Source organism: Phyllostomus discolor, chromosome 9 (genome assembly GCF_004126475.2).
Source record: "Phyllostomus discolor isolate MPI-MPIP mPhyDis1 chromosome 9, mPhyDis1.pri.v3, whole genome shotgun sequence".
NCBI lineage: Eukaryota > Metazoa > Chordata > Mammalia > Chiroptera > Phyllostomidae > Phyllostomus > Phyllostomus discolor.
Window position 1 is genome coordinate 238,662 of NC_040911.2, and position 22,846 is coordinate 261,507.

At 68.3% G+C, this 22,846-nt stretch overlaps 1 protein-coding gene across 1 annotated transcript; it reads right to left on the reverse strand.

The window, feature by feature from the left end:
• Positions 1-228: 228 nt before the first annotated feature.
• CTDP1 (CTD phosphatase subunit 1) lies at positions 229-17,256 on the reverse strand. The gene is given in 14 exon segments (XM_028524146.2): positions 229-952; positions 1,229-1,419; positions 3,852-4,014; positions 7,676-7,879; positions 8,327-8,468; positions 8,742-9,499; positions 9,501-9,717; positions 10,075-10,241; positions 10,773-10,863; positions 11,908-12,058; positions 13,393-13,521; positions 13,998-14,091; positions 14,500-14,583; positions 16,952-17,256. Coding segments are annotated over 14 exon segments (2,835 nt in total). The 3' UTR covers positions 229-813.
• Positions 17,257-22,846: the final 5,590 nt, after the last annotated feature.

Sequence of the window (22,846 nt, forward strand, 5' to 3'; positions counted from 1 at the left end):
GTTTCCACGGATGGAAGGGTCCGCGTCGGCAGCGGCCCCTCCGCATTCCCGGTGCCTCACCACAGGCTCTGACCCGCGTCTCCAAGTAACAGGGGGACCCACAGCCACGGGCGGCGGACAACTGACCCCCACAGCAGTCCTTCCCCCGGGGCCTCTGGGCATGGGGCTGCCCTGCAAGCTCCCTGACCGCGGAGGGGCCCACTCGCCACGGCAACGCACCAGACAGAAGAGCGTACAAAAAGGACTTTATTAAACGGAGGAGCCACCGTGTGGGGCATCGGGTAGCAAATGTACAAAACTTCACGCCGGGTCTGGGGCGCGGGAGTGGATGGCCAGGCCGGGCCCAGTGCCAGGGGCCCGGCGCCACGCAGAAACGAGCCCTGAGGGTGGTGGGGGCCGCGGGGCCCCCAGGCCTGGCCACTGGTGGGCGCCAGCCTCTCAGAAACCCCTGCACACCCAGGAGCTTCCGCGGGACGACGGAGCACAGGCCGAGGGTTCCTGTCGCGCCTCCGTGTCCCGCCAGGCCCCTGCCTGCACCCGGAACCGTCAGGCACGCCGCTCGTGGGAGAACAGCCCCAGCCCCTTACTCCACGACAGGAGCCACGCCCAGTCCCGCGCAGCCAGGCTCCGCGATGAGGTCTTTGGCATGGCCCACGCTTCCTGGTAGTAAAACTTCTCAGAACACCAACTTCTGCAAAATACTGTGTTTCTGTGCGTGGAGCTCTGCAAAACAGACACATCTTTCCGGAGAGGAGGCGACCCACGAGAAGACCGGCACGGGAAGGCAGGTGGGTCCGCGCCAGGCCTCGGGGGTCACACGAGGTCGAGCTCCGCCTCCAGCGCCGCGGCCATCTCGTCCGCCTCAGAGCTGCTGCCCTCCTCGTCCTCGCCGCTGGACGCCCTGCTGGACTCGCTGGCCGCGTCCTCCTCGCTCAGCTTCCGCTTGTGGCCCCTGGAAGAGGAGGACTCGCTGGGACGCCCCGGCACACACGCCCGGCGGCCGTCAGCGGGGGCTCCGGGGCGCCCAGGCCCCACCCGGAAGCCACGCCCCCAGCGCGGAGGCGGAGGACGTGGCTGGCCCCGCCCCGTGGGAGCGCGCGCCGCAGCGGACGGACGTTGCTCCTGGGCGAACAGGGGGCAGGGCGGGCTCCGGCCAGCCCCCAGGGCAGTGCCCCCCCCACCCCCAGCGCCTCGGGCCGCCCTCCTCCGCCGCGGGGCCCGCCCTCACCTGGGCCCCCGGCCGTCGGCCACACTCCTCTCACTGGGCGGCCTGGGCGCCAGCGTGGGCCTCCTCGGGGCCGCTGGGGCCGCCGGCTCCTGGGGCGCAGCCCCGCCCTCCTGCTCCTGCTGCTCCTCCTCCTCCGCCTTCTTCTTCTCGCTGTCGCTGTCGTCGCTGCCTTCCCCCAGGATGTCGTCCACCTGTGGGGGCCCAGGGTCAGCGCTTACCCAGCGGTGCCCCGGAGAGCCCGCCCACGTGCCCCCGGCAGGCAGGTCCGCAGCGCGGCCCCTCCTGTTACCCAGCAGACACGCCTGCAGCGCAGCCCGTGGGCCGCGCGTGGGCTGCGGCTCTATGCTCCCGCGGGGCCCAGCGCGGCCAAACCCCAGCACCCAGGATCGCGGCTGGCGCTCCGGCCACCCCACGCCAGCGGGGACTCAGCTGGGGAGGGGGCACTGCTGCCGCTGCCCGCGGGCTCAGGCAGGACGGCTGACCGTGGCGGGGTTTGCTCCCCAGGAAGGTAAACAGAAGACACAGCGACACCCAGTATTCCCGCCCATCACCATGACGACGAGGCCGGAGGAGGGGGTCTCCTCCCGGAGGAGACCAGGCCTGTGCCGCCTGGACTGGGCCCGGTTCCCCGCGTGGATCCTCCACCCCTGCGGCTTCCTGGGCGAGAGCGGCGACCTCTGTCCCCGTGTGACTCTGTGGCTCTGGTGGCCCCTGGACAGGGCCGGTCGCCAGGAAGAGCAGGCCGTGGTGACCAGCTGCAGCTCTCAGGCCCCCTGCAGCCTTCGGGGACCGGGGGGTCTGGGGGGACCGGGGGTCAGGCCGTGGATGGAGTGGGCAATCAGTCACCCCTCTCGAGGAGGCCCCCCGGGCCCCGAGTGCTGGGACGTGCCCCCACCCGGGCACTTCAGGTGGGAGGGAGCACCCACGCACTGGGCGACAGAGGCCCCTGCCCCATGGGACAGGAGCTCCTGCACTCGGGGCCCCCGGGGCTCACCCGGGAACCCTCCCCCACGTGACAAACGGGCGCACATGAGCCATTCGGCCAATAGGAGGACGAGTGGGGGACATGGGGACCCAGACAGCTGCAGGGGCTGAGGCCACAGCCTGGGGCACCTGGCCTGGGGGTCCGGGCGTCAGTGTCCACGGTGCCTGCCGTGGACACCTGCCCTCCAGTCACGGGAGCCCCTCTGAGTGACGCGGGACCACACCCACCCACGACGGGCGGGGGGGGGGGGGGGCAGAGGCTTCGCCCTCGGGTCCTCGCCGGGCAGACCTGCCGGCGGCGCCCACGGTGCTGCCTGCTTGTAGCGAGGGCCCCCGTCCAGCCCTGCCTGGTGTCTGGGTGCACCGGGCGCGCGGCTGTCTCGACTCTAGGAGGAGCCCGCCTCCCGCTGGGACGCTGTGCTCTGCTCTGAAACACGTGAGGCCTTGAACCATGTCACACGTTTCCCCAGAGAAGACGGGGCTGAACCAGCTGCTGTGGGTCTGACCGGCCCAGTCCCGTCCCCACAGCCCAGGCCCACCAGGTGGCCCGGGTCTCACTGTCGGTGTCAGCGCTTGGGCCCCGGCCGGCCAGAGACACCGAAGCCACGGGAGCCGGCCTCCCGCTCGAACCCGCCCCCACTCCCGCTCCCCTGGCAGATGGCGCCCGAGGCCGGCAGCTTCCGGGCTCTCTGCACGAGACAGCCGCCGCGCCATCCCTGAGAGTCAGTCGTCTGTGGAAACGTCCACCCCACGTCGCTTTACAGGGCACGGGTGGGCAGGCTACAGTCTTAGAACTCCGAAAGCAGGTGTGCGAAGAGAAGCAAAACTCACTCTCACCGAGCCAGCGACTGAAATCCCCCCGAGTTTGGTCACACATACGCTGCCACCACACACGTCTCCAGCGACCCCGGGAGACACGCGACCCCAGAACCAGGGGGACTGACCTGGAGGTGGGGCGGAGGGGCTGGCCGCTGTCCCCAGGGCGAGACCCGGCACTCCGCCCTCAGGCCCCACTTCAGCCCCCGGGGCTGGCGCCCCCTCCCACCTTCCCGCTCTTCCTGGCGCTGCGCCCTCTCCCACGAGACGGGAGCGAGACGGGAGCCTGCAGGCGCACGGAGACCCAGCTTCCCCAAGGAGGGAGGCACCGCCTCTGCGCGCCCCCAAGTTCCCCGCCCTCAGGGGCCCCCGTCTCCCTCTTCTGCCCCGCACACTCCACCCGACCTCCGGGCGCTGCCCCGCACTGGTCCGGCAGCCCGCAGACTCGGGACCCCACGCTGTGAGAAGGGAATCGGGACGTGTCCCGCCTCTGCGACCAGGACGCCGAAACGCCATTTCCACGGATGCCCTTCCGCCAGGCCGAGGCCGCACGGGCCCACCCCTCGAGGTGTCTGGGATGTCCGTGACGGGGACCGCACGGCCCCCGGCCCCGACGCACACACGCTCCGTGTGCAGACACGGGCTCTCCAGCGCTGGGAATCCCCCCCCCCACCCCGAGTCTCCGAGCTCGCTGGCCAGTCCGTGAGCCCCTGCCCCAAAGGGCCCCTCGGCGTGTCCTGCAGCGTCCCTGCCCAGCCCAGTCAGCCCCACGCCTTGTGCTGGCCTCCGGGCGGCCGGGCTCCGGGGCCGGAGGGCGGCTCACCTCTTTGTCCATGCTCTCCAAGTCCTCCTTGCACAGCGTGTACAGCGGCATGGTCTCGGACATGCTGGGCTGCCGCTGCCTCCGACAAGGGCCCGGCCGCGCGGCGTCGGGAGCGCCTGGCGGCTCCTCCCCAAACATCTGCTGCTGGTGTGGCTGGACAGCGCTGCAAGGAGAGTGGAGGGCCCACGTGAGGGAGGTCGCTGGAGGTCCCTGACCCAGCGCGGGTGCACACGCACGCACACGCACGCACACGCACGCACACGCAGTCCGCTCCTCCCCCGGGCTGTGTGGGCTGGGCCGGCGGGGAGCCAGCTCCCACCCCCCGCCCTCCCAGGCACCGGTGCGGCTTTACCCACTTCCTGACAAAGGGGAAATGAGAAGAGCAAAGACGAGAAACTTCCCAGAAACCAGCAGAAAGTGTCACTTATCCTCAAAATACGGTCAAACAAGTAGTAAGATTAAAAAAAAAAAAAAAAGGAAAATACTTCTATGCTACCCAGGCTGTAAGACAGAACACCCGTGACGCTGAGGTTTGGAGACGGAACAGCCCCCACCCCCAAGGCGCAGACGAGGCTGCTCCCGGTGCACGTCCGTGGTCGGCTCCCGTGGCCCAGGCCGAGGTGCTCCGCCCGGGGCTGGCACCTTGCTCCCCACTGAGGGGCCCCAGAGAAGGGGGCTGGCTCCGTCAGTGCAGACAGGCCTCGGGGGGAGCAGCGCCCACTCAAGACGGCGCTCCGGGCACGAGGGGACGGTCCCCCGACTGCAGCCGACACACCCCCAGCGCTGGCCCAGGTCCCCCTGCTCTGACGGTCCCCAAGTCCCAGGGTGTGGGTGGCAGCCCCGGCGGACCACACACAGACGGAGACGCAGAGGTGCGAGCCTCGCGGGCGGAGGGTCCGAGGGAGGAAGGGGACAGCCCAGCCCCGTCTCCGTCTGCGCGGGAACCTCTGTCCCCTGCGACTCTGCGCGGACAAGGGGCAGGGTGGGGCGGTCTCGGCCTGCCACGGGAGGGAGTGACAGGGGCCTGTGCCTGACACCGGAGCGAGTGGGGAGGCCGGCAGCAGACCCCACAGCCAGGCGAGGTGCCCGCCCGGCGGACTGCGAGGCGAGGCTGGACCCGCGGGGCCGGTGTCCCGGCAGAGGACACCCCGACGCCGGGCAGACACTGAGTGCCAGGGTCAATGCCGAGGTCACGAGGCTGCCCCCCACCGGGGCAGCTGGGCAGGTCCTCGCACGGGGACCACACACACTCCCAGCGCCCGTGCAGCAGTCACGGCTGGCTGCTCCCCCAGGACGGACGGTGGCGGCGTCTGCAGCCCCACGCAGAACACACCCCGGTGTCCACAGTGGCGAGCGGTCACCACGAAGCAGTGCCCAGCAGTGAGGACGGAGACGACGAGGAGGGGAGCCTCAGGACGCTGGGAGCTGGGGACGGAGATGGGTCCGTGGGTGCCGGGGTGGGTGGGGGAGGGCGGCCGTGTGGGCCCACGTGCCTGTCCCCATCCTGGCCGGGAGGCCGGGCGGCAGCTGGGGGCATCTGGGTCTTCCCACGTCCCTTCTCACCACTGCCCGTGAATCCAGTCGTCTTAAAATAAAACCTCTAACAAGAAAAAGCGCCCCCTCTGTGTCGCTGAGGTAGGACACAGTCCCACCCTCTGGCACAGGTGGGGGCAGCTCGACTCACGGTTTCGCTGGGAGCGCCCCCAGACCCGTGCGGACGGGGACAGCCCGAGAGAGCACCCCCAGGCCCTGCAGGCCCCGAAGCTCAGGGCCCTCAGGCTTTCCGACTGCACGGTGGGTGCTAAGACAGGCACCCCTCTCTTCTTGCAGAGCTCGGACACCCCGCCAATCTGGAACGCGGCACCCGCCGCACAGCGCCCCAGAGCCCGCGAACTCCAGGAGAACCCGGTCCCTTGGCGGCACCGGGGAGGACGGGCGGTGGGAACTGAGACGCGCAACGGTGGTTCTGGAAAAACCCGGGGCCCCTCGGACTCGATCAGCCCTGCCACACAACGGGCGGCTCCGCGGCAACGCCTACAACCACGCCGGGGCAGTGGCTGACCGCAGGGACCCGCACTTCCGAGTGCGGAAAAGGAGGACGCCTCACCGAAAGCCAGCCCGTCACGGTCCAGTGCAGCCCTCGGGGCGTCGTCCTCGGAGGCGGAACGTCTACTCACGCCCCGAACCCTGAACTCAACCTGCCTTCGACCTGCCCTGGAGCCGGAGCAGGGAGGGGCGGCCTGCCCGTCCTGGGGCGCCACCTCCTGGCCAGAGCCCCGTCCTGCGTGCAGCGAGGCTGATGCAGAACCCATTTCCGAGCCCGACTTTCAAATTCCCCAAACAACTCGGGCAACGTGCCTCTGCCCCTCGGGTTCGAGACAAGTCCCCGGCGGCGGTCTCCCTTTCAACGGCGGGAAGCGCAGGTCTGAGACGTGAGCACCGCTCACGAGGGCCCCGCAGCGGCCATGTGACCACTGTGGGTTCCAGGAGCCACTGCAGCGCTGCAGCCCCCAGGCTGCGCCTCGGCACCCCCTCCCACGCCCAGACCCCCCCCGACACCCCGCAGAAGGTCGGCACCCCCCCCGGCACCCCCTCCCACGCCCAGACCCCCCCCTGACACCCTGCAGAAGGTCGGCACCCCCCCGGCACCCCCTCCTACACCCAGCCCCCCCCCGACACCCCGCAGAAGGTCGGCACCCCCTCGGCACCCCCTCCCACGCCCAGACCCCCCCCGACACCCCGCAGAAGGTCAGCACCCCCCCGGCACCCCCTCCCACGCCCAGACCCCCCCCCCGACACCCCGCAGAAGGTCGGCACCCCCTCGGCACCCCCTCCCACGCCCAGACCCCCCCCCCGACACCCCGCAGAAGGTCGGCACCACCCCCGGCACCCCCTCCCACGCCCAGACCCCCCCCCCCCGACACCCTGCAGAAGGTTGGCACCCCCCCCGGCACCCCCTCCCACGCCGACCCCCCCGACACCCCGCAGAAGGTCGGCACCCCCTCCCACGCCCAGAGCCCCCGCCCCCCCGACACCCCGCAGAAGGGCTCCTGGGTGGGACGGAAGCCCTGACCGCGCGGCACCGTCCCCTCCCCCGGCAGTGCCAACCGCAGGGTCTGGGGACAGGGCACAGCTGCTGGGAAGACCCCCGGCCCCTCCACCCCTCACGCTCAATGCAGCGAATCACGGCATCGTCCTCCTGCAGCGGAAGGCCAGCCCCCAGAGCCCACCAGCAACCACTCCGGGCTGGTCCAGGCCGGATTGCGTGAGCTGGACCAAGCAGCACGCAGCGGCCCTTGAACAACACGGGCACAGCCGGTGCACTGGCGTGGGCCACGGGCACAGCCCGTGCACTGGCGTGGGCCACGGGCACACACGCTCCCTCCAATCAGCACCTGCTGCTCCTGACCCACACTATTCCAGAGGGGACCCCAGCGTCCCTCGCGGGGGCCGCGGTCAGCGTGCGTGCTGGGGAGTCAGGAGCCATGTGTGGGTCTTCGACTGCACGGGGCAGCCGCCCCACCCCCTGCGCGGGGGCTGCACCGAGGTTCAGTCTGAGCAGGACGGCGCTGGGAACGCTGTCGGCCTCACGGCCGCGCCACCACCCCTCACCCCTGCTGGCCCAGTCGGAGCCCCAGACTCAGTGGGGACCCCGACAGGGCAGGAGACGCGGAGAGACCGGACGTGGAGGTTGGGGGGGCGGCTCCGGGCTGGCCTCCAGGGCTCGCAGCCAGGCAGCTAAGTCCGATCCAGAACTGGAACCGGGTGCTGCCCGACTCCCCTCCAGCCCCCCTAGCTCGCCGGGCGAACCCAGCAGGACGCACCGGAAGGAGGAGTGTTCCGTGTGGACCTGCAGGGAGCCGGGGGGCCCGGGCCCAGCCGCACCCTTCCGGATGAGCTTGCCCGTGCTGGCATCGTAGATGCGCACGTCGGGGCCGGGCTGCGCCCTGGGGTGCACGGGCGTCGGGTGGAACAGGGCAGCCGGGAGCACCCCCTGCCGGTCCGGGAAGGCCGCGGGGCCATCCTCCCTGCGGGCGAGAAGGGGCCGTGAGACGGGACTGGGCCGACTATGGACGTGGGGCCCCGAGCAGGCCGTGAGCTGAGCTCCCCCACCCCCACCGGACACCCAGAGCCTGAGTGGGGCAGGACGCGGCAGGACGCGGGCCCCAGCACAGAGCGCGCTGTGGGCCTCTCAGCCCGCCCCGAGCTTCCTCACCAGCAGCCCACGCAGACCCCGACAGAGGACGGGGCGCCTTGCGCAAGCCGCCCTCAGAAACAGAAACACAGAGGACTCACCCAGGCACCCTCGTCACAGCCCAGCCGCGCCCCCACCCGACCCCGCAGCGGCCGTGTGGCTCACGTGCCCGCCCGCAGCCCGGGGCCCCGCCGACAGCCAGCCCCACAGGCTCGGGAAGCACAGCACCCTCTCCCCGCTGGCGGGAGGCCCCGGGGGGACGCGCCCGTGAGCAGCTCACCTGGGTGCCCTGCCGTAGTCCTCGCTCAGTGGGAAGAGCTGCTCCTCCACCTTGTCCCAGCGCTCCAGGCAGCTCCACAGCCAGTCGGGGTTCACCACGTGCAGCCGCCCGCAGGCCTGGGCCTGCCGCACCTTCTCCGTGCCTGCAACGAGGGGCCGGCGGCCCTGCTGCCCAGGGGCCCAGTGCCTGCACGCACGGCCCTCGCCCAGGACACCCCCACCCCGTGCGTGCAGGGCCCAGGCGGGCAGGCCCGGAGCCAGCCCTGTTAGGGTCTCACCGGCAGGCGACCCCCAGAACAACGCGTCTGAGAATTCCGCGTAGAGTCGGAGCCCTGCCCTTCCTGAGAGAGACCGCGGAGGCCCGCCCCCGCTGCCCCCCCCCCCCCCCGGAGGCCCCGAGGCCAGCCGGCACTCACCGGCCCGGGCAGCAATCAGGTGGGTGGCCCTGTCCGGGGCGTCGGGGTCCAGCACCAGCTGGGTGAGGATCCTGGCCCCAAGGGCCGTGGCGTGGTAGTGCTCCCGCGTCTTCTCCACGGGGAAGTTGGTGGGGTGCAGCCCGCTGAACGCTATGGCCACGTCCGCCAGCACGCGGCTCTTCAGCTCAGGGACGATCTTCCGGACGTCGGGGGCCTCCGGCGTCTCCCCGCGCAGGTAGCGGTCGTACCGGGCGTAGTAGTCGGAGTGCACGCGGGCCAGGATCTCCTCCAGGTGCACCAGGTGGTCGTCCTCATCCTCGTCGTCCTCCTCCTCCTCCTCCACGCTCTGGTCCAGGGACTCGCCCACCGTGATGCCGGACTGCTCGCTGTTCTGGGACTCCGTCTCCGCCTCCTTCCGGTCCGCCGCGCCGCCCGCCAGCCCGCAGAGGCTGTCCCGCTCGCCCTCCTCCTGCAGGTCCGGGTGCACGCCGGGCGCGGGCTCCCCGCAGTGGTTTGCCCCCGCGGGCCGCTCCCCTCCGGGCCCGCCCTGCTGCCCGCCCCGCCCGGCGTCCCGTGCGGGCTCCGGCCGCCTCTGGCTGCCCTTCTCCCCGCTTTCACCGTCAGAGGCGGCTGAGGACGGGCCTTCGGACTCGCCGCTGCCCTCGCTGTCGCTGGACAGGTCGAAGTCCAGGTCGCCGCCCGCCGCGCCCTGGGCGGGCCGCCTCTCCGCCGAGGTCTGACCCTGCTGCGGAGCACACACTGGGGGCCCCCTGTCGTCGGCCGCGGGGGCTGTGGGTGGCGGGCCGGGGGCCCCTCTCCTCCGCCAGGCCGGGCAAGGCCACGTCCCCGTTGAGCTCCCGTGCGGGCTTCCCAAGGCCGTTGCTCTGCTCCAGCCCCGCGGCCGGCCTCCCGTCCTCGGCGTCCTTGGCGGGCGGAGCGCCTTCTGCGGCGTCGGCCCCCTTGGGGGGACGGCTCGCTGCGCGTGCACACGAGACGAGAGGGCGCGTGACTCCCGAGACGGGGAAACGCAGGGTGCGCCGGCCGCACCCGCTCGCCCCCAGCCCGACCCCCAGTCCCGCCGCAGGGGCTGCAGCAGAAACTGCAGACCCTGAGGCCTGACTCTGCCCCCCCAGGCTGCAAAGGCGTCCAGGCGAGCACGGCTAACAGAACCCAGAAGTGAAACCAAGCAGCACCCTGCTTTCCAGTCTGACTCGACCCCGCGACACAGAGAGACCCCGGGACTCAGAGCCGCTGGACCCCCCCCCCCTCCCACGGGGACGGTCAGGACACAGGAGCACGCCCCGCTCTGGGGGCCCGGAAGGCAGCTGCCCACCTTTCTTCCTCGCCGGAGGCTCCCGGGAGCCGGGCGGGGCGTGGATGTCGCCCGTGCCCTGGAAGTAGACGTACTTCTTCACGGTGATCAGGTTGGGGGCGAACTTCCAGACGTCCTCCCGGTCGTCGATGATGCACACCATCGAGTCTCCACACGGGAAGAGGTTTCTGCGGGGGCACGAGCGTCAGGGCCGCCCGCGCAACCTGCGGAGAAGCCTCACCCGCCCGCGTCACGACGGCCTTCCCCACGGGACCAGCACACGGCCGAGCGGCAGCGAACAGGTGCACACACCGCACCGGGCCTCCGCCTGGGCCTCCGCCGGGTGGTCACGCCGTCCCCGGAGAAGGCACCGGGCAGGGTGACGGTCTGCCCCGCCGCCCTGGGGCTTCTTGCAGGAGGACTCACGGGAACGTGACCCCGGCTGCTCACGCTCGCGGGCCCCGAGGCACGCCAGCTCCCCCGACGCCACACCGCGAGGCCCATGGCCGGAGGCCCACACCGCCACCCCATTTCCCGCGCCCCGCCCTGCTCCCAGCTCCATCTCCCACGCACCGGCCTCCTGGGCCCCCGCTGCCGCCGCCGGGACACACTGGGAGGGCGGGGGGGGGGGGGCGGTGCCCAGGGGACAGTGGCAAGGACAGCAGCGGGCCCGGCAGCGGCAGCAGAGTGCCCGCGGGAGCATGGTGGCGAGGACGCACCTGAGGTTCCCGGTCTTGGAGAACGGGTCGATGCACTCGTCCCTCGACAGGATCCGGTGGGAGAAGAGCTTCTTCTCGGGGTCCAGGAAGCCTGCAAGGAGGGGCCCGCCCGCGGTCACAGGCGCCCCAGACGCCGGAGGGAGGCCCCACGGCACGGCAAGGAGCTCCCGTTTCTCCACCGTAGGACGGAGTGCCACACCCGGGCGCCAGCCGCGCCTCCCCTTTCGGGCCAGACCACCACCCCCCGCGGCCTGCTCCTCGCTCAGCGGGGGTTTGGGGCGCCGTCCCGGAGACGCTGGCCCCAGCGCCGCTCGGCCGCCCCCTGGGAAGCACGGGCACCTGCCCACCATGTGCGCAGGCCCCGCCCCGGGCGAGGCACACTGCCTCGTGTCGGCCCCTGCGCCCCAGCCACTGGCAAGCAAAGGGGCGACCGGGCACCTCAGCAGCACCGTGAAGGCACCCTGACAACCGGCCGTGGTTTGGGGGGTGGGGGGGGGCGGTCCCGCGGGCGCAGCACCACCAGCACGTGTCCTCAGCCCAAGTCACTCAGAGCGGGGCCAGCAGCGAAGCCCACCCACCCGCCTCAGCCCCTCCAAGCCCCTCCTGCCGCCCCCACCACCACCCGGGGGGTCAGCGAGTTGTCGGCCGGCCGGCACCAGGAAACACCGGCTCCTGCGGGAGAGACGCCGCGTCGCCTCGCGGCGGAAAGGACTCGCAGCTCTGCACGTCCACCAGCGGTCAGGACCGGTCCCAGCTGCCCCAGGAGGCGGCCCTGCACCCCAGGCCCAGGGCTCCCGCCCGCACACGAGGCAGGAGCGCAGCCACACGGCCCGGCGCCGGCAGAGACGCGGGTCGAGGCTCAGCCGCCACACTGCTCGCGCCCAGCACGAGGGCCGTCCGTCGGCACCTCGAGTGCCAAACGCAGACGGACCGGACGGCGTGGCTCCGCACCTGCCCCCAGACCCGTCACTTACACGACCTTCAGGTTCGTTCACGTGACGGGCCCCTCGCCCAGGCCCTGCAGTGCCGACCGGGCTCCAAACCGGCCCGCGGCTGCACCCGACCGCGTGAGCGACAGCAGCCCGTCCCTCTGGCCCGGCCCGGGGGGTGGGGGAGACCAGGGGCCAGGGCTCACCCGCGATGGTGTGCGCGTACAGTCGGCTGCCGAAGGTGAAGACGTGCAGCTCGTACAGCCGGGCGACCTTCTCCAGGAACTCCCTGCAGTGCGGGCGCAGGCGGGTGTGCAGCATGGGCTCGCCCCGGCCCAGCTGGAAGTGCAGGATGCCCTGCGGGGCGGGGGGGGCGTCAGCGGAGGGGCCCGCGAGGACGCCCACAGACCCACGCCCCCCCCACCCCCCACCGCCACGCGCTCTCGCTGACGACGGAGCAGCGCCGGGGTCTGGGGGGACGCCGCACACCCCGAGCTTCCAAACGCCGAGGGCAGGGCCCCCGAGGCAGCGCCCCGAGGTCCCCGGCACCAGGCGCCGCAGCAACAGCGCCTGCGTCTCCACGCCGCCCTGCCGGCGAGCTCACGCTCCGCAGGGAGTGCGCTCCGGCCCTCCCCACCCCGCCTGTCGTTAATTTTCTCAGAAACAAGACTCTGAAGCACAGCCGAGGCGAAAAGGGTCGACGACCTCAGGCTCAGTCAACTCTTCCTGGGTCCGGGGGGTCAGTCCAAGTCCTCCTGACGAGGCTCCTCTGCGGGAAGCCTCTGGGGTCTGAGCTCTGTGAGCCCTCCCCCACTCAGCAGTCAGAGTCCGTGACGCGCAAACCACCCTCCAAAGCACGAGCTGGGAACTCAGGGCGTCTTCCTGAGGCCGCCAGCAGTGCCAGGTGCAGCGGCAGCACGTCGGTGGGCGCCGGGCGGTGGGCAAAGCCCCGTCCCCGCTGTGCCAGGCCCCACGGAGGGACGGCCCGCCCACGGGCAGGGTGTGGCAGGGGCACGAGGAAGCCACCAGCAGTCGCTGAGGCCGGGCCGCGCCGATGCCGCGCACCTCCGCCTCCTGGACCACCCGGGCCGGGAGACCGGCAAGTCACAGCCTGTTCGAGCCGCCCGAGGGACTTCAAAGGCACCGCACGTCTGCGAGCTGCCGGGCCCCGCCCGTCGGGGACGCCGTGGGGCAGCGCTGTCCTGACCGGGCCGGGAGCTCCGCAGGAGCAAACACCCGGCACCGGCAGAGGTCTGCCCGTCACTGCCCAGGGCCACGGGGCTGAAACCACGACGGCCTCGGCGACGCTGCGTCTCCGTGGGGAACGGCCACAGGAGCCGACACCGGCCGCTTGCAGCTTGGAGACCTTCCGGGGGGTCCAGAGAGTCAGCCCCGCAGCTCCACGCAGCACACAGACAGATTACACACAGCAGGCAGGGCCCCACCCGCCCCGGGCCTCCTGCCCTGGAGAGCCTGCGTAGGGCGTCCAGCCCCCGCTGTGGCCAGGCGTCCACCTGTGCTGCCCCCCGACACGGGGGACGTTCCCCTCCCCTCAGGGCTGCTCCCGAGCCCCCAGCCCCTGGCTCCCACGGCCACGCGGTGGGCTTGGGTGTCGAGGAGCCGGGAGTGTGCCGAGGTGTCTCCTGCCGACCCGAGGGGGGACTCCGTGGAGTGTGGGAGGCCAGGCTCACCTTGTTGGACATCTGCTGGCAGTGCTGCTCGGTGGTGTGGATCAGGGTCTGGTCCAGGTCGACCATGAGCACCAGCTTCCTGTTCCGGTGCAGGCGCTGCTGGTCCTCCCTGCCCAGCTGCTCCGCTTGCTGTGGCGGGAGAGACGTGGCGGCGTGCGCACTCGCGGTGCGAGACAACACCCAGCTCTCAGGGGGGAGGCCGAGCGTGGCCCATGCATCCCCCCCCCCCCCCGGAGCCCGCTGTGCGAGCTCCGCCCACACCTGGCCACCAGGAGACCCCAGCCGTGGAGACACGCGGCACCAGGGACTCGGGGGCTCTTGGGACACAGGAAAGGAACAGCGGTGGTCAAGTGCCAGCTCCCCACCGTGCAGACCCCTTCGGTTCTGGCGTGGGGGACGCCGGCATGTGGACGAACGGGGGCCCCGGGGAGCTCTGTAGCCCCTGCACACTCAGCCCGGGGGGCCAGGCCTGTGGTCCTGTGGCTCATCCCCCCAGCCCTGGGGAGCAGAGACCAGGGGCCCTCTCAGGGAAGAGACGGGCCCAGCCCTGCCCGCACCCCCTCCCGCCCCCTGAGGTCACTTCAGGACCCCCGGGCGACACTCACCTCGGAGCTCACCATCAGCTCTGGGACGCTGTGCACCATCGACACGGTGGCCGTGGACAGCGGCACGTGCTGCCTGCCGTTCTTGCTCTGCAGCCTGCGGGAGCGAGGGGGCTGTGAGGCAGCCGTGGTGAGCACGCTCCCTCCCGTGGGGCTCTCGGTGCTGCCAGCACCTGCTCTGTGGCCCCCACTTGGCGCACACGAGAGACCAGCCACACTGGGCCGTCCCAGCCTCCCCAAGCGCTCCCAAATGCCAGCCCTCCCCCTGGAGCCTGGGCCGGCGGACACCACCCCGCGCACAGCGGGGTCAGAAACGCATCTGAACCCACCAGCGGCACCCTTCCCCGACTGCGGGTGCCTGGAGCACTGAGCCTCGTGTGTGGGGTGTGGGGAAGGGCATCTGCCAGCAGCCGCTGGCCCCAGCCTGCCCGTGCCCTCTGCCCCTCTCCTTGGCACCACAACCCCCGCCCCCCGGGGCACGGGTTCTCTCCACACCAGGACTTACTGGGTCAGGTCTTGGCCACACTCGGCGCACAAGCCCTTCATGACGACTGGGTGGCTGCATCCTTCCACTCGCACCAGGACCTCGCTGGGAGCGGGGCAAACGCAGCCATCAGGAAGGGCGGCCCTGGAGCTCTGGCGCCCCCCGTCCCCGAAAACGCCGAGGGGAGGGGATGCCTGGCCCACCGCACACCCGGGCTGCAGGTCCCCCCCTCCAGGGCCCAGCTCTCTGGCCATAAAACAAAGGGGGGCACTTCACCCTTGGACCTGTCTTCCTGAAACATGACAAGGCACGTGGGTAGGAGCAGGACGATGGACGCCCAGCAGGGGCAGGCGGCGAGGGGCAGCGTGGAAACCACCTCACACCCTCCAGTTCCGGACAAACGGCTCACGGAACCGACACGGCATGCACACATGAGGAGTCATGACAGCAGCGAGTGATGGACACCCGCCTCCCCTCCCCCGTCTGTCCGTCCGTGAGGCAGAGAGGCGGCCACGCAGCTACGTGTCTGCCTAAACCTCATCCCAGCTCCAGCTCCTACGCACGCACGCATGCACGGGTCGCCATTTCCCTCCCGCGTTCACAGCCGGTCTCGGGAGCCGCCAGCCCCGGAGTGCTCTGTCCCCAGCAGGGCATCCCTCTCCCCTGGCGGACCCCCGCCCCCAAACCGCAGTTAACACCTGAACAGAGACTGCCCCAATTCCCCACCCTGAACAGACAACAACAGGGACAGACCAGCCCCGCACCGGACCCCGGACCCCAGACCGCTCCTCAAAGCGCCCTGCCCCACGGAGCGTGGCCAGACGCCTCTGCCCCAGGTCCCCGCCCGGCCCCTCGGGCTCCCTGAATTTCTTCAGCTCTCGCCACCAAGCTTCCTGCCTCTGGTCTCCGCAGCCAGCCTCTGGGCCCCTCTTGGGACGCTGGCCCAGCTGCCCCTCTCTGCCAGGTGGCTCCACGGCTCCCCACACACACCCAGCCACTTGCGGGCACCCCTTCTTCCAGTTACCCGGGCTCAGTGGCCCCGCAGGAGCACCTGCACCCTCTTCTCCAATCCTGCACCCAGGTCCTGCACTGAGGACCCACCCCGCCTGCAGTTCTCCCCCGCCCCTTCCCAGACGCCCTCCCCACTGTCCCCCGCCCCCCGGTCTGACAGAGAGTGGCAGAGTCAGTCACCGGCTGGGTCCCGTCACTGACCTGCCTGGGCTGCGGTGGCCCTCTCCACACGGAGGAGCAGAGTGGCACAGTGGCCAGCACCTCACCTCAGGGGCCTCCTACACAGAGACACGCCAGGACTGGGCTTCCCCTCCATCAGGCACGGATGGCGGGTTTACAGGCTCCTTGGGCCCCAAGCAAAAGTCGGCTGAGCTCTGACTTCAGAGCAGTGATGACAGCGTTCCACAGTGTGTCACTCGGACAACAGTGAGCCCCTCCCTCTAAAGAAGCCAGCTCTGTCCCGAGGCCGCACCCCTTCCTGTCCCAGTGGGTAGGCGTGGGTGTCTGAGCTGCAGGCTGGGCACCCAGTGTCATCTCCAAAGGACAAGCAGGGAGAGTGGGCGCAGGGCAAGGCTATCAGGACTGGGATGAAGAATGGGCATGTCCCATCGCTCCCCCGTCCTCAGCTTCTGAGGCGGGTACGGGCTCCACAGCTGAGAGTCAGTGCAAGCCCCAGGGGGAGGGGAGCACGTCACAGGGAGCAGCAGCGCCACCAACGAAGGGCGGGGTGGACAGAAAGAAACCAGCTGCAGGGGATGCACTGTGGCCCCCTGGAAAGAAGCTGTACACCAGTCACCCCAAGCAGAGGCGGGAGCGCTCACCTGCCCTGCCTGTTCCTGACAATAAAAACATCGAGGCGTCTCAGGCACACACACCTGTGCGCACTTCAATCCGATCTCAGGAGCACACAAAGTATGCACGAACAGGTTCACACGCCTCAACAGAGGAAAACAGTCCCTTTACGAGGTTAACACTAAGCCCCGGCGTCTGGGCCCCTCCTAAGACGGTGTACTACCACCTGCGCCCGGCTGTATCCCCTTCCTGAACTACTACGCAGAAACACAGCGGATTTTACGACCGCGTTCCACAAGGTTTACGAGGATCTGAAGTGCACACCCCCTAGAGTTTATAGCGCGATGACAAGCGTGCAGCGCGCTCATGTGTCCTGCGCTTGCTGTCGCTCCGAGTTTTCCTAACTTACAAACGCGGTGTCTTGGAAACAGGTTCCTACTACAAAAAAGAAACGAACACAACCCACCTCAAAAGACACTTAGCAAGCAATGACCGCCGTGCACCCTTAAAAAGGCACGCAGACACGCAGCTGGGCGGGGGAGTCCCACCTAGGAGAGTTGCCCCCCCCCCGCCCCCGAGCACAGCCCCTGGCCCCTTTCCTGCCTAGTGCCGGCCCCTGCCCCTCTGCTGGCCCAGGATGCCCGTCCGCCCTCCCCTTGCACACACTCACCCGGGAGCCACCACCTGGCCCGGCTGCGCACACAGCTCCCGCACCACTCCGGCACGCTCCGACCTCAGCCTGCGCTCGGCGCGCACGCAGCCCCCGGAGCCCGCGCGGGCAGGGGCGGGCCCGGCGGGCGGCGCGGAGGAGGCGGCCTCGCACACGGCCAGCACCGAGCCGATGCGCACAGTCGTGCCCGTCGCCACCCTCCACTCGAGCAGGCGCAGCGGCCCGGGGCCGGGGCAGCGCACCTCCGCCACGGCCGCCGGCGGGGTGCCCTCGGCGGGAACGCGGTCGGCGGGTGGCGCCTCCATCGTGGCGGGCAGGGTCGCTGCGGAGATGCGGCGGGCGGGCGGGCGCTCAGGGTCCGGCGCCCATCGCGGACGAACGGGCGGGCCGGCGACTCCAGCCCAGGCGGCGGTGGTGGCTGCGCTGCGACTCCAAATCCGGCACCGGCTTCCACCCGCCACCCGGGTCCGCGCCGACTTCCGGGACAGCGTGTGACGTCGTTACGCCACGTGCATGCGCTAGGAGGCCCGTGTGTAAACACAAGCCCACGCGGGGCCCGACGGGCGCTGCACCAGCCATAGGTACCAGAAGCATCCTGGATCAAACCCGTGGGGCTGGATCTGGCGGGATAGTGTTACTACGCCGGTTTACTCTGTGAATAACGGTCCCGGCATGCAACGCGGGCCGCCGTCCCACAGGGCCCTTTACGCGCTGATACCCGAGGGCTTTTTTCCGACCGTGTGTCCCAGCGTGCACCGCGCGCTACCTTACTGCGGTCTCCAAGGAGCGCTGCGAGTCCCGGCATGCAACGCGGGCCGCCGACTACCGTCCTCTCGCCCGCGGAGGTGTGCACCCTGGGAACTACGAGTCCCGGCATGCACCGCCCGCCACCAGGCTGCGGACCTCCCTTAGACGCGGCGAGTCCCAGCATGCAACGCGAGCAGCCGACCTACTGACCCCTCCCGCGCTAAGGCGGTTGTCCTGAGAACTACGAGTCCCGGCCTGCAACGCGGGCCGCCGCCCGAACGACCCCTGGAGAGTAAAGCGGTCGCTCTGAGAACTACGAGTCCCGGCATGCAACGCGGGCCTCAGAGTCGCAGTCCCGGCAGTCTGGGGCGCGGTCAGGGGTCAGTGGGTGAGGGGCGCCCCAGCTCGTCTGGCGCATTCCGGCTGCCGTCCGAGCTGTTGTTCCGCCCACGTGCCCACGTGCCCACGTGCCCCCGTGGGGAGGCCGTGGTGCCGTCACCAGTTCCCAGCACGGAGCGCTTCTGGAAGTCGCGGTGGTGACCGGGAAGGGCATTCCCCACAGCGGGGACGAGACCCCCCTGTCGAGGCAGCCGGGGGCCGAAGCCCCTGTCCCTGCCGCCGCAGAGGTCGGGGGCCCGACCCGAGGACGTGCAGGCGGTGCAAGCGGGACCCGCGGCGCAGGCTGCGGGGTCAGCGCGCGCCCCGGCCTCGGGCGGGACTAACAACGGTTCCCCGAGGTTGCGTGAGCCGCACCGAGCTTGTTCCCTGCCCCCCATGACGTTAAATTGGGGTCTCCGTGGGGGGTTCGCAGTTGCCTGGAAACGAGACCGCAGAAGCAGCGAGCGTGGCTCAGGAGTCGCAGAGCGGGAAGAACGCGGGGTTGAAGGGAAGGACGTAGACTGACCTTGGGTGCCGCAGCTGACGCCGCGCTCGGCGCGTGCGGCTGAGATTCCTGTCCCCGCAGGAGAGGAAGTTTCTCGAATCAGTCATCTAGCCTCTGGCCGTAAGAAGTCAGACAAAGAAGAGCAGACGAAACCCCAGGCAGGCAGGCGAGAAACGATTGTTAGGCAGAAACAAATGAAATACAAAAACACTGGGGGAACCCTATGAACCCAAAAGTTGATTCTTTGAAAAGATTTCAAAAGTTGAGCAGCCCTGGCTGGCGTAGCTCAGTGGAGTGAGCTCGGGCCGCGAACCAAAGTGTCGCTGGTTCGATTCCCAGTCAGGGCACATGCCTGGGTTGCAGGCCATGACCCCCAGCAACCGTATATTGATGTTTCTCTCTCTCTCTTTCTCCCTCCCTTCCCTCTCTAACAATAAATAAAATCTTTTTAAAAAATGGACCAAACTAGCTGGTTGACAAGACGATGAAAAGGAATTACTCCAGTCAGGAATGGAAGAGAAGACAGCACTGCCGACCTCACAGGTCTGAAAAGGGTTCTGCAGGAACGACGTGAACGCCCGCACGTCACCGAGTTCGGGGCTAGATAAGCCAGGTGACATAGGTGACATGGAGGAGCAAAAAAAGTGCGGAAACAGGAGAAGTGGGAAAGGGGGGGGGGCCTGCAGCCCGTGGCTGGCACTGATCCCATCATCTCGGGGTGCTACCAAAGCCTGGCAGACTCTGGCCTTCCAGCGAGGGTTTTCCCCCCACACCTGTCACTCTGCACCCGAGCCCTGGCCCCACCCTGGAGGAGCTCCCTGGGGTGCCCAGGGTCCCCTCTAGAGGTTCCTTCAAGGACCAGGTCCTCAGGTGTGGCCAGGAGTTGAAGGAAGCCACTCCTCCCAGCAGTGGCTGTTGCTGATTTTTCTTTCCCTGGTTCTCCAAGGAGTGCACGCAACTCACTATGGGATCGCTGTTTTTCTGGAATTAACACGGCTAACACGTTTGGTGAAAGCATATATTTCTTATTAAAGTGACATCAACCCATGTTTAGAAAACAGCAACACAATTTTCACATTGCTGCCATGCAGTTGTGGTTGGCTGTCCCCAATCCTAACACACGGTTGTTCCTATGGAAAACCACACCATAATTGATAAATAACTGAGAATAAACTTGTTTTGTGTACTCACAACTGTAACCCACTTTTGCCTCCCCCGTACTTGACCCACACGGTGACGTGCGGACCACCTAGTCTGCCTTGCAGAGATGGTACTCTATTTTTTTTTCTGGAGCTTGAATCCTTTTCCTGACAAAAGGAGGTGACTTCAGTCACTCTGAGCAGCCCAGGTCAGTCCAGCTGTCACAGAAGCCTGCTTTTCCCGGCTCAGCGGCCCCTGCAAGTTCTCCAGCTGCCGCCCTCCCCAAACAGTTGGGGAAGCCTCGAGGGACCATTCTGCAGTGCCCCAGAGAGCCTTCTCGACTTCTCCCCGGCACTGTTCCCCCAGTGAGTCTCAGGACTCACCCCCAGGCTCCCTTCTGTGCAGGCCCGTGAGGCCCAGTGCAGTCCCCGAACTTCCACAAAATGCCAGGCATTCAGAACACCTGTCTTCCTTCGGTAGCCACTCAGGGCACAGGGCTGGTCACCTCCCCTCGAGTCGGCAACCAGCTCTGCCAGGGCTGTGCTGGAGTCAGGTGTGGCGCCATCCTCCTGGCTTCCGGCATCTCGAGAGTGAGGCTCCCTGGGCGCTGTGGCAGGCCCTTCCCACTGGTGGGAAGTTGTTTACCCTCCTCTCCAAGGGCAGGGGATTGCGCACCGTCTTGCAAGCCCGGGCACAGCCCCAAGCCCTGCAGGCCTCGCTAGCACCACGCAAATGTCCCGGGAGGAAAGCCTTTGTCTCCGGTCTGTCACAGCCCACACAGAGGCTGGTCTTCGCCTGGCCAAGCCCCTGCATCTCCGACAAGCTCAGGCTCAGACTCTGCCCACACGCGCGAAGCGCCTTGGGGAGGGAAAGGCCGCTGATGGCAGCAGACCCAGAGCCAGCTCCTCTCTCTCCCGGGTTTTCTTCCTTTCAGCCCCCTTGTCTCCAGAGCTCGTGGGTGCAGAGCAGCAGCGATGCGGCACCTGCCTCTCCACCCCACTGGGAGGAGGAGACCGTGTGTGGGGTTTCGGCATGAGGAGAAGAGAACACAGGCATCGGGGCTGTCTTGATTGAGGTTCTGGGGGCTCCAGCGGCAGAGCCCCGGGCAGCGGAAAGGCTGATGTCTCAGGCACATTGTCAGGACGGCCTCCATGCGCTGCAGACTGGGTTGAGCTGGGATTGATGTCAGGGTGTGAGGTGCATTTAGGACCAAGTGCGGAGAAGAGAGGAGGGGAGGGGAGAGGAGAGGAGAGAGGAAGCAGGCCGGGCAGAGAGGAGTTGAACTGCAGCTCTGGCTGCCCAGCCGGCCCTGGCACTCGGGGCACATGTGGCCCTCCAGCGGCCGACGTGGCCTGTGTGCAGCTCTGCAGATGAGGACGGAGGTGGGGGGCTCCCCCCACTGTGGCTGCAGCTGGGCAGCAGGGCCTCCCTGCAGGGCCAGTGCTGGCGTGTCCTCTGAGGCTTACAGGCGAGGCGTGGCAGTGGCAGACCTAAGGGTGGAGGGGTCTCGTGTGTCCTTGGGACCAGGAGAGCCCCTGTCAGTGCCTCATCCCCAGCCCCCCGCCCCCCTACGCATGTGCTGTTCCCAGGGGGCTTTGTTTCCTGCTCCCCCACACCTGTGGCTGTGCGTGGCTGAGGCTGCATCTCAGCTGGAAAATTAATGCTTGAGTTCCAAATGATAACAATTACTCTTTCTGGGTGTTTTGCATCCAGTGACAAAGACCTTTACAGAGTAATTGCAGTGATCCATCCCCGAGAGCTCCAGGGAGACGCTGCAGCGGGTGCGTGATGGGCCATCAGGGCCTCGTGCGGCGGCCAGAGCGCTGCAGGGCAGTGTGACCGCGAGGGGCGTGCCGGGCACCCACCTGGCACGGCGTCTCGTAGCAACATACGACTCCCGGGAGCACGGACGTTTCTCAGCCTCCCCTTTGGAGATGGCGTCCCGGTGTCACCCACGGACTCCACGACAGTGAACAGGAGCGACGGTGACGGCTGCACGCTCAGGTCCGCATCATCGCCGCTGGAAGCTCTTTTTAGGCGGAAATGGCCTTAGAATATCCGAGAAACGAAGCCTGGGGAGATGGCGTTTAGTGGGGACCGTCGCCGCGGCTCAGAAACATGCGCACGAGAGAAGCCGTTTCCACTTGTAAGGCTGCCGCCCCTGGATGGGACTGCCACGCCCCCAGCTCGCAGGGGAGAAGAGGGCGCCCTGGCCGCGTGTCAGGCAATTTCATGGAAGACGGCACCAATGGTGTTTTCACTCTCCGGGCACGTGGAATCCTTCCACAGTGTCGTTCCTTTTTAAAAACGGAGACACACGTTCGAAACGTAAAGCATTCCTTTAAAGCGCACAGTTCAGCGGGTTTCGTGCATTCTCAGAGGTGCGCAGCCCCTCCCACCATCCAGTCCCGCAACGTGTCCAGCCCCTGGAAGGAAACCCTGTATCCATCCAGCGCCCCGGCGGGAGCTGCTTCTGGTGTAACGAGAGCGGCGGCCACTAGAGGGAGACATTCCGCCAGGGTTGCTGCGCACCACCCGGCCCTGCGCTGCGCGAGGCCGCGCCGCGGGCAACAGGAGGGAGGGGAGCGCTTTGCGCCGGGGACTCGCAGGTGCGCGTGACCCACGCGCTTCCCCAGAGGCAAACGTTAATTCCAGCTTCTCAAACTGCCTCGCTGAATCCTTTGGTACAAGAAAGGCTTTTAGGTAGTACACGGACAAACATTTTCTTTTATCTCACTTGTCATACAGTTTTGAATGTGGAATAGAACAAAAACGTTAAGACAGGTCGTTATTTGTGTTACTCGGGATAAGGCTAAGTTAAAACAGCATTACATTAAAAACTGATTTAAAGAAAGATATTCAGCCCTGGCTGGTGGGGCTCAGTGGATTGAGCTCCGGCCTGAGAACCAAAGGGTGGCTGGTTGGATTCCCAGTCCGGGCACAGGCCTGGGTTGGGGGCCAGGTCCCCAGTAGGGGGCGCACATGAGGCAACCACACCTTGATGTTTCTCTCCCTCCCTGCCTCTCTAAAAACAAATAAATAAAATCTTTTTTAAAAGGAAGATATTTGGCATCTATTGCCTGAGTGACGTGGGTATGGCACCAGTCAGAAGTGGTGATGGTTCC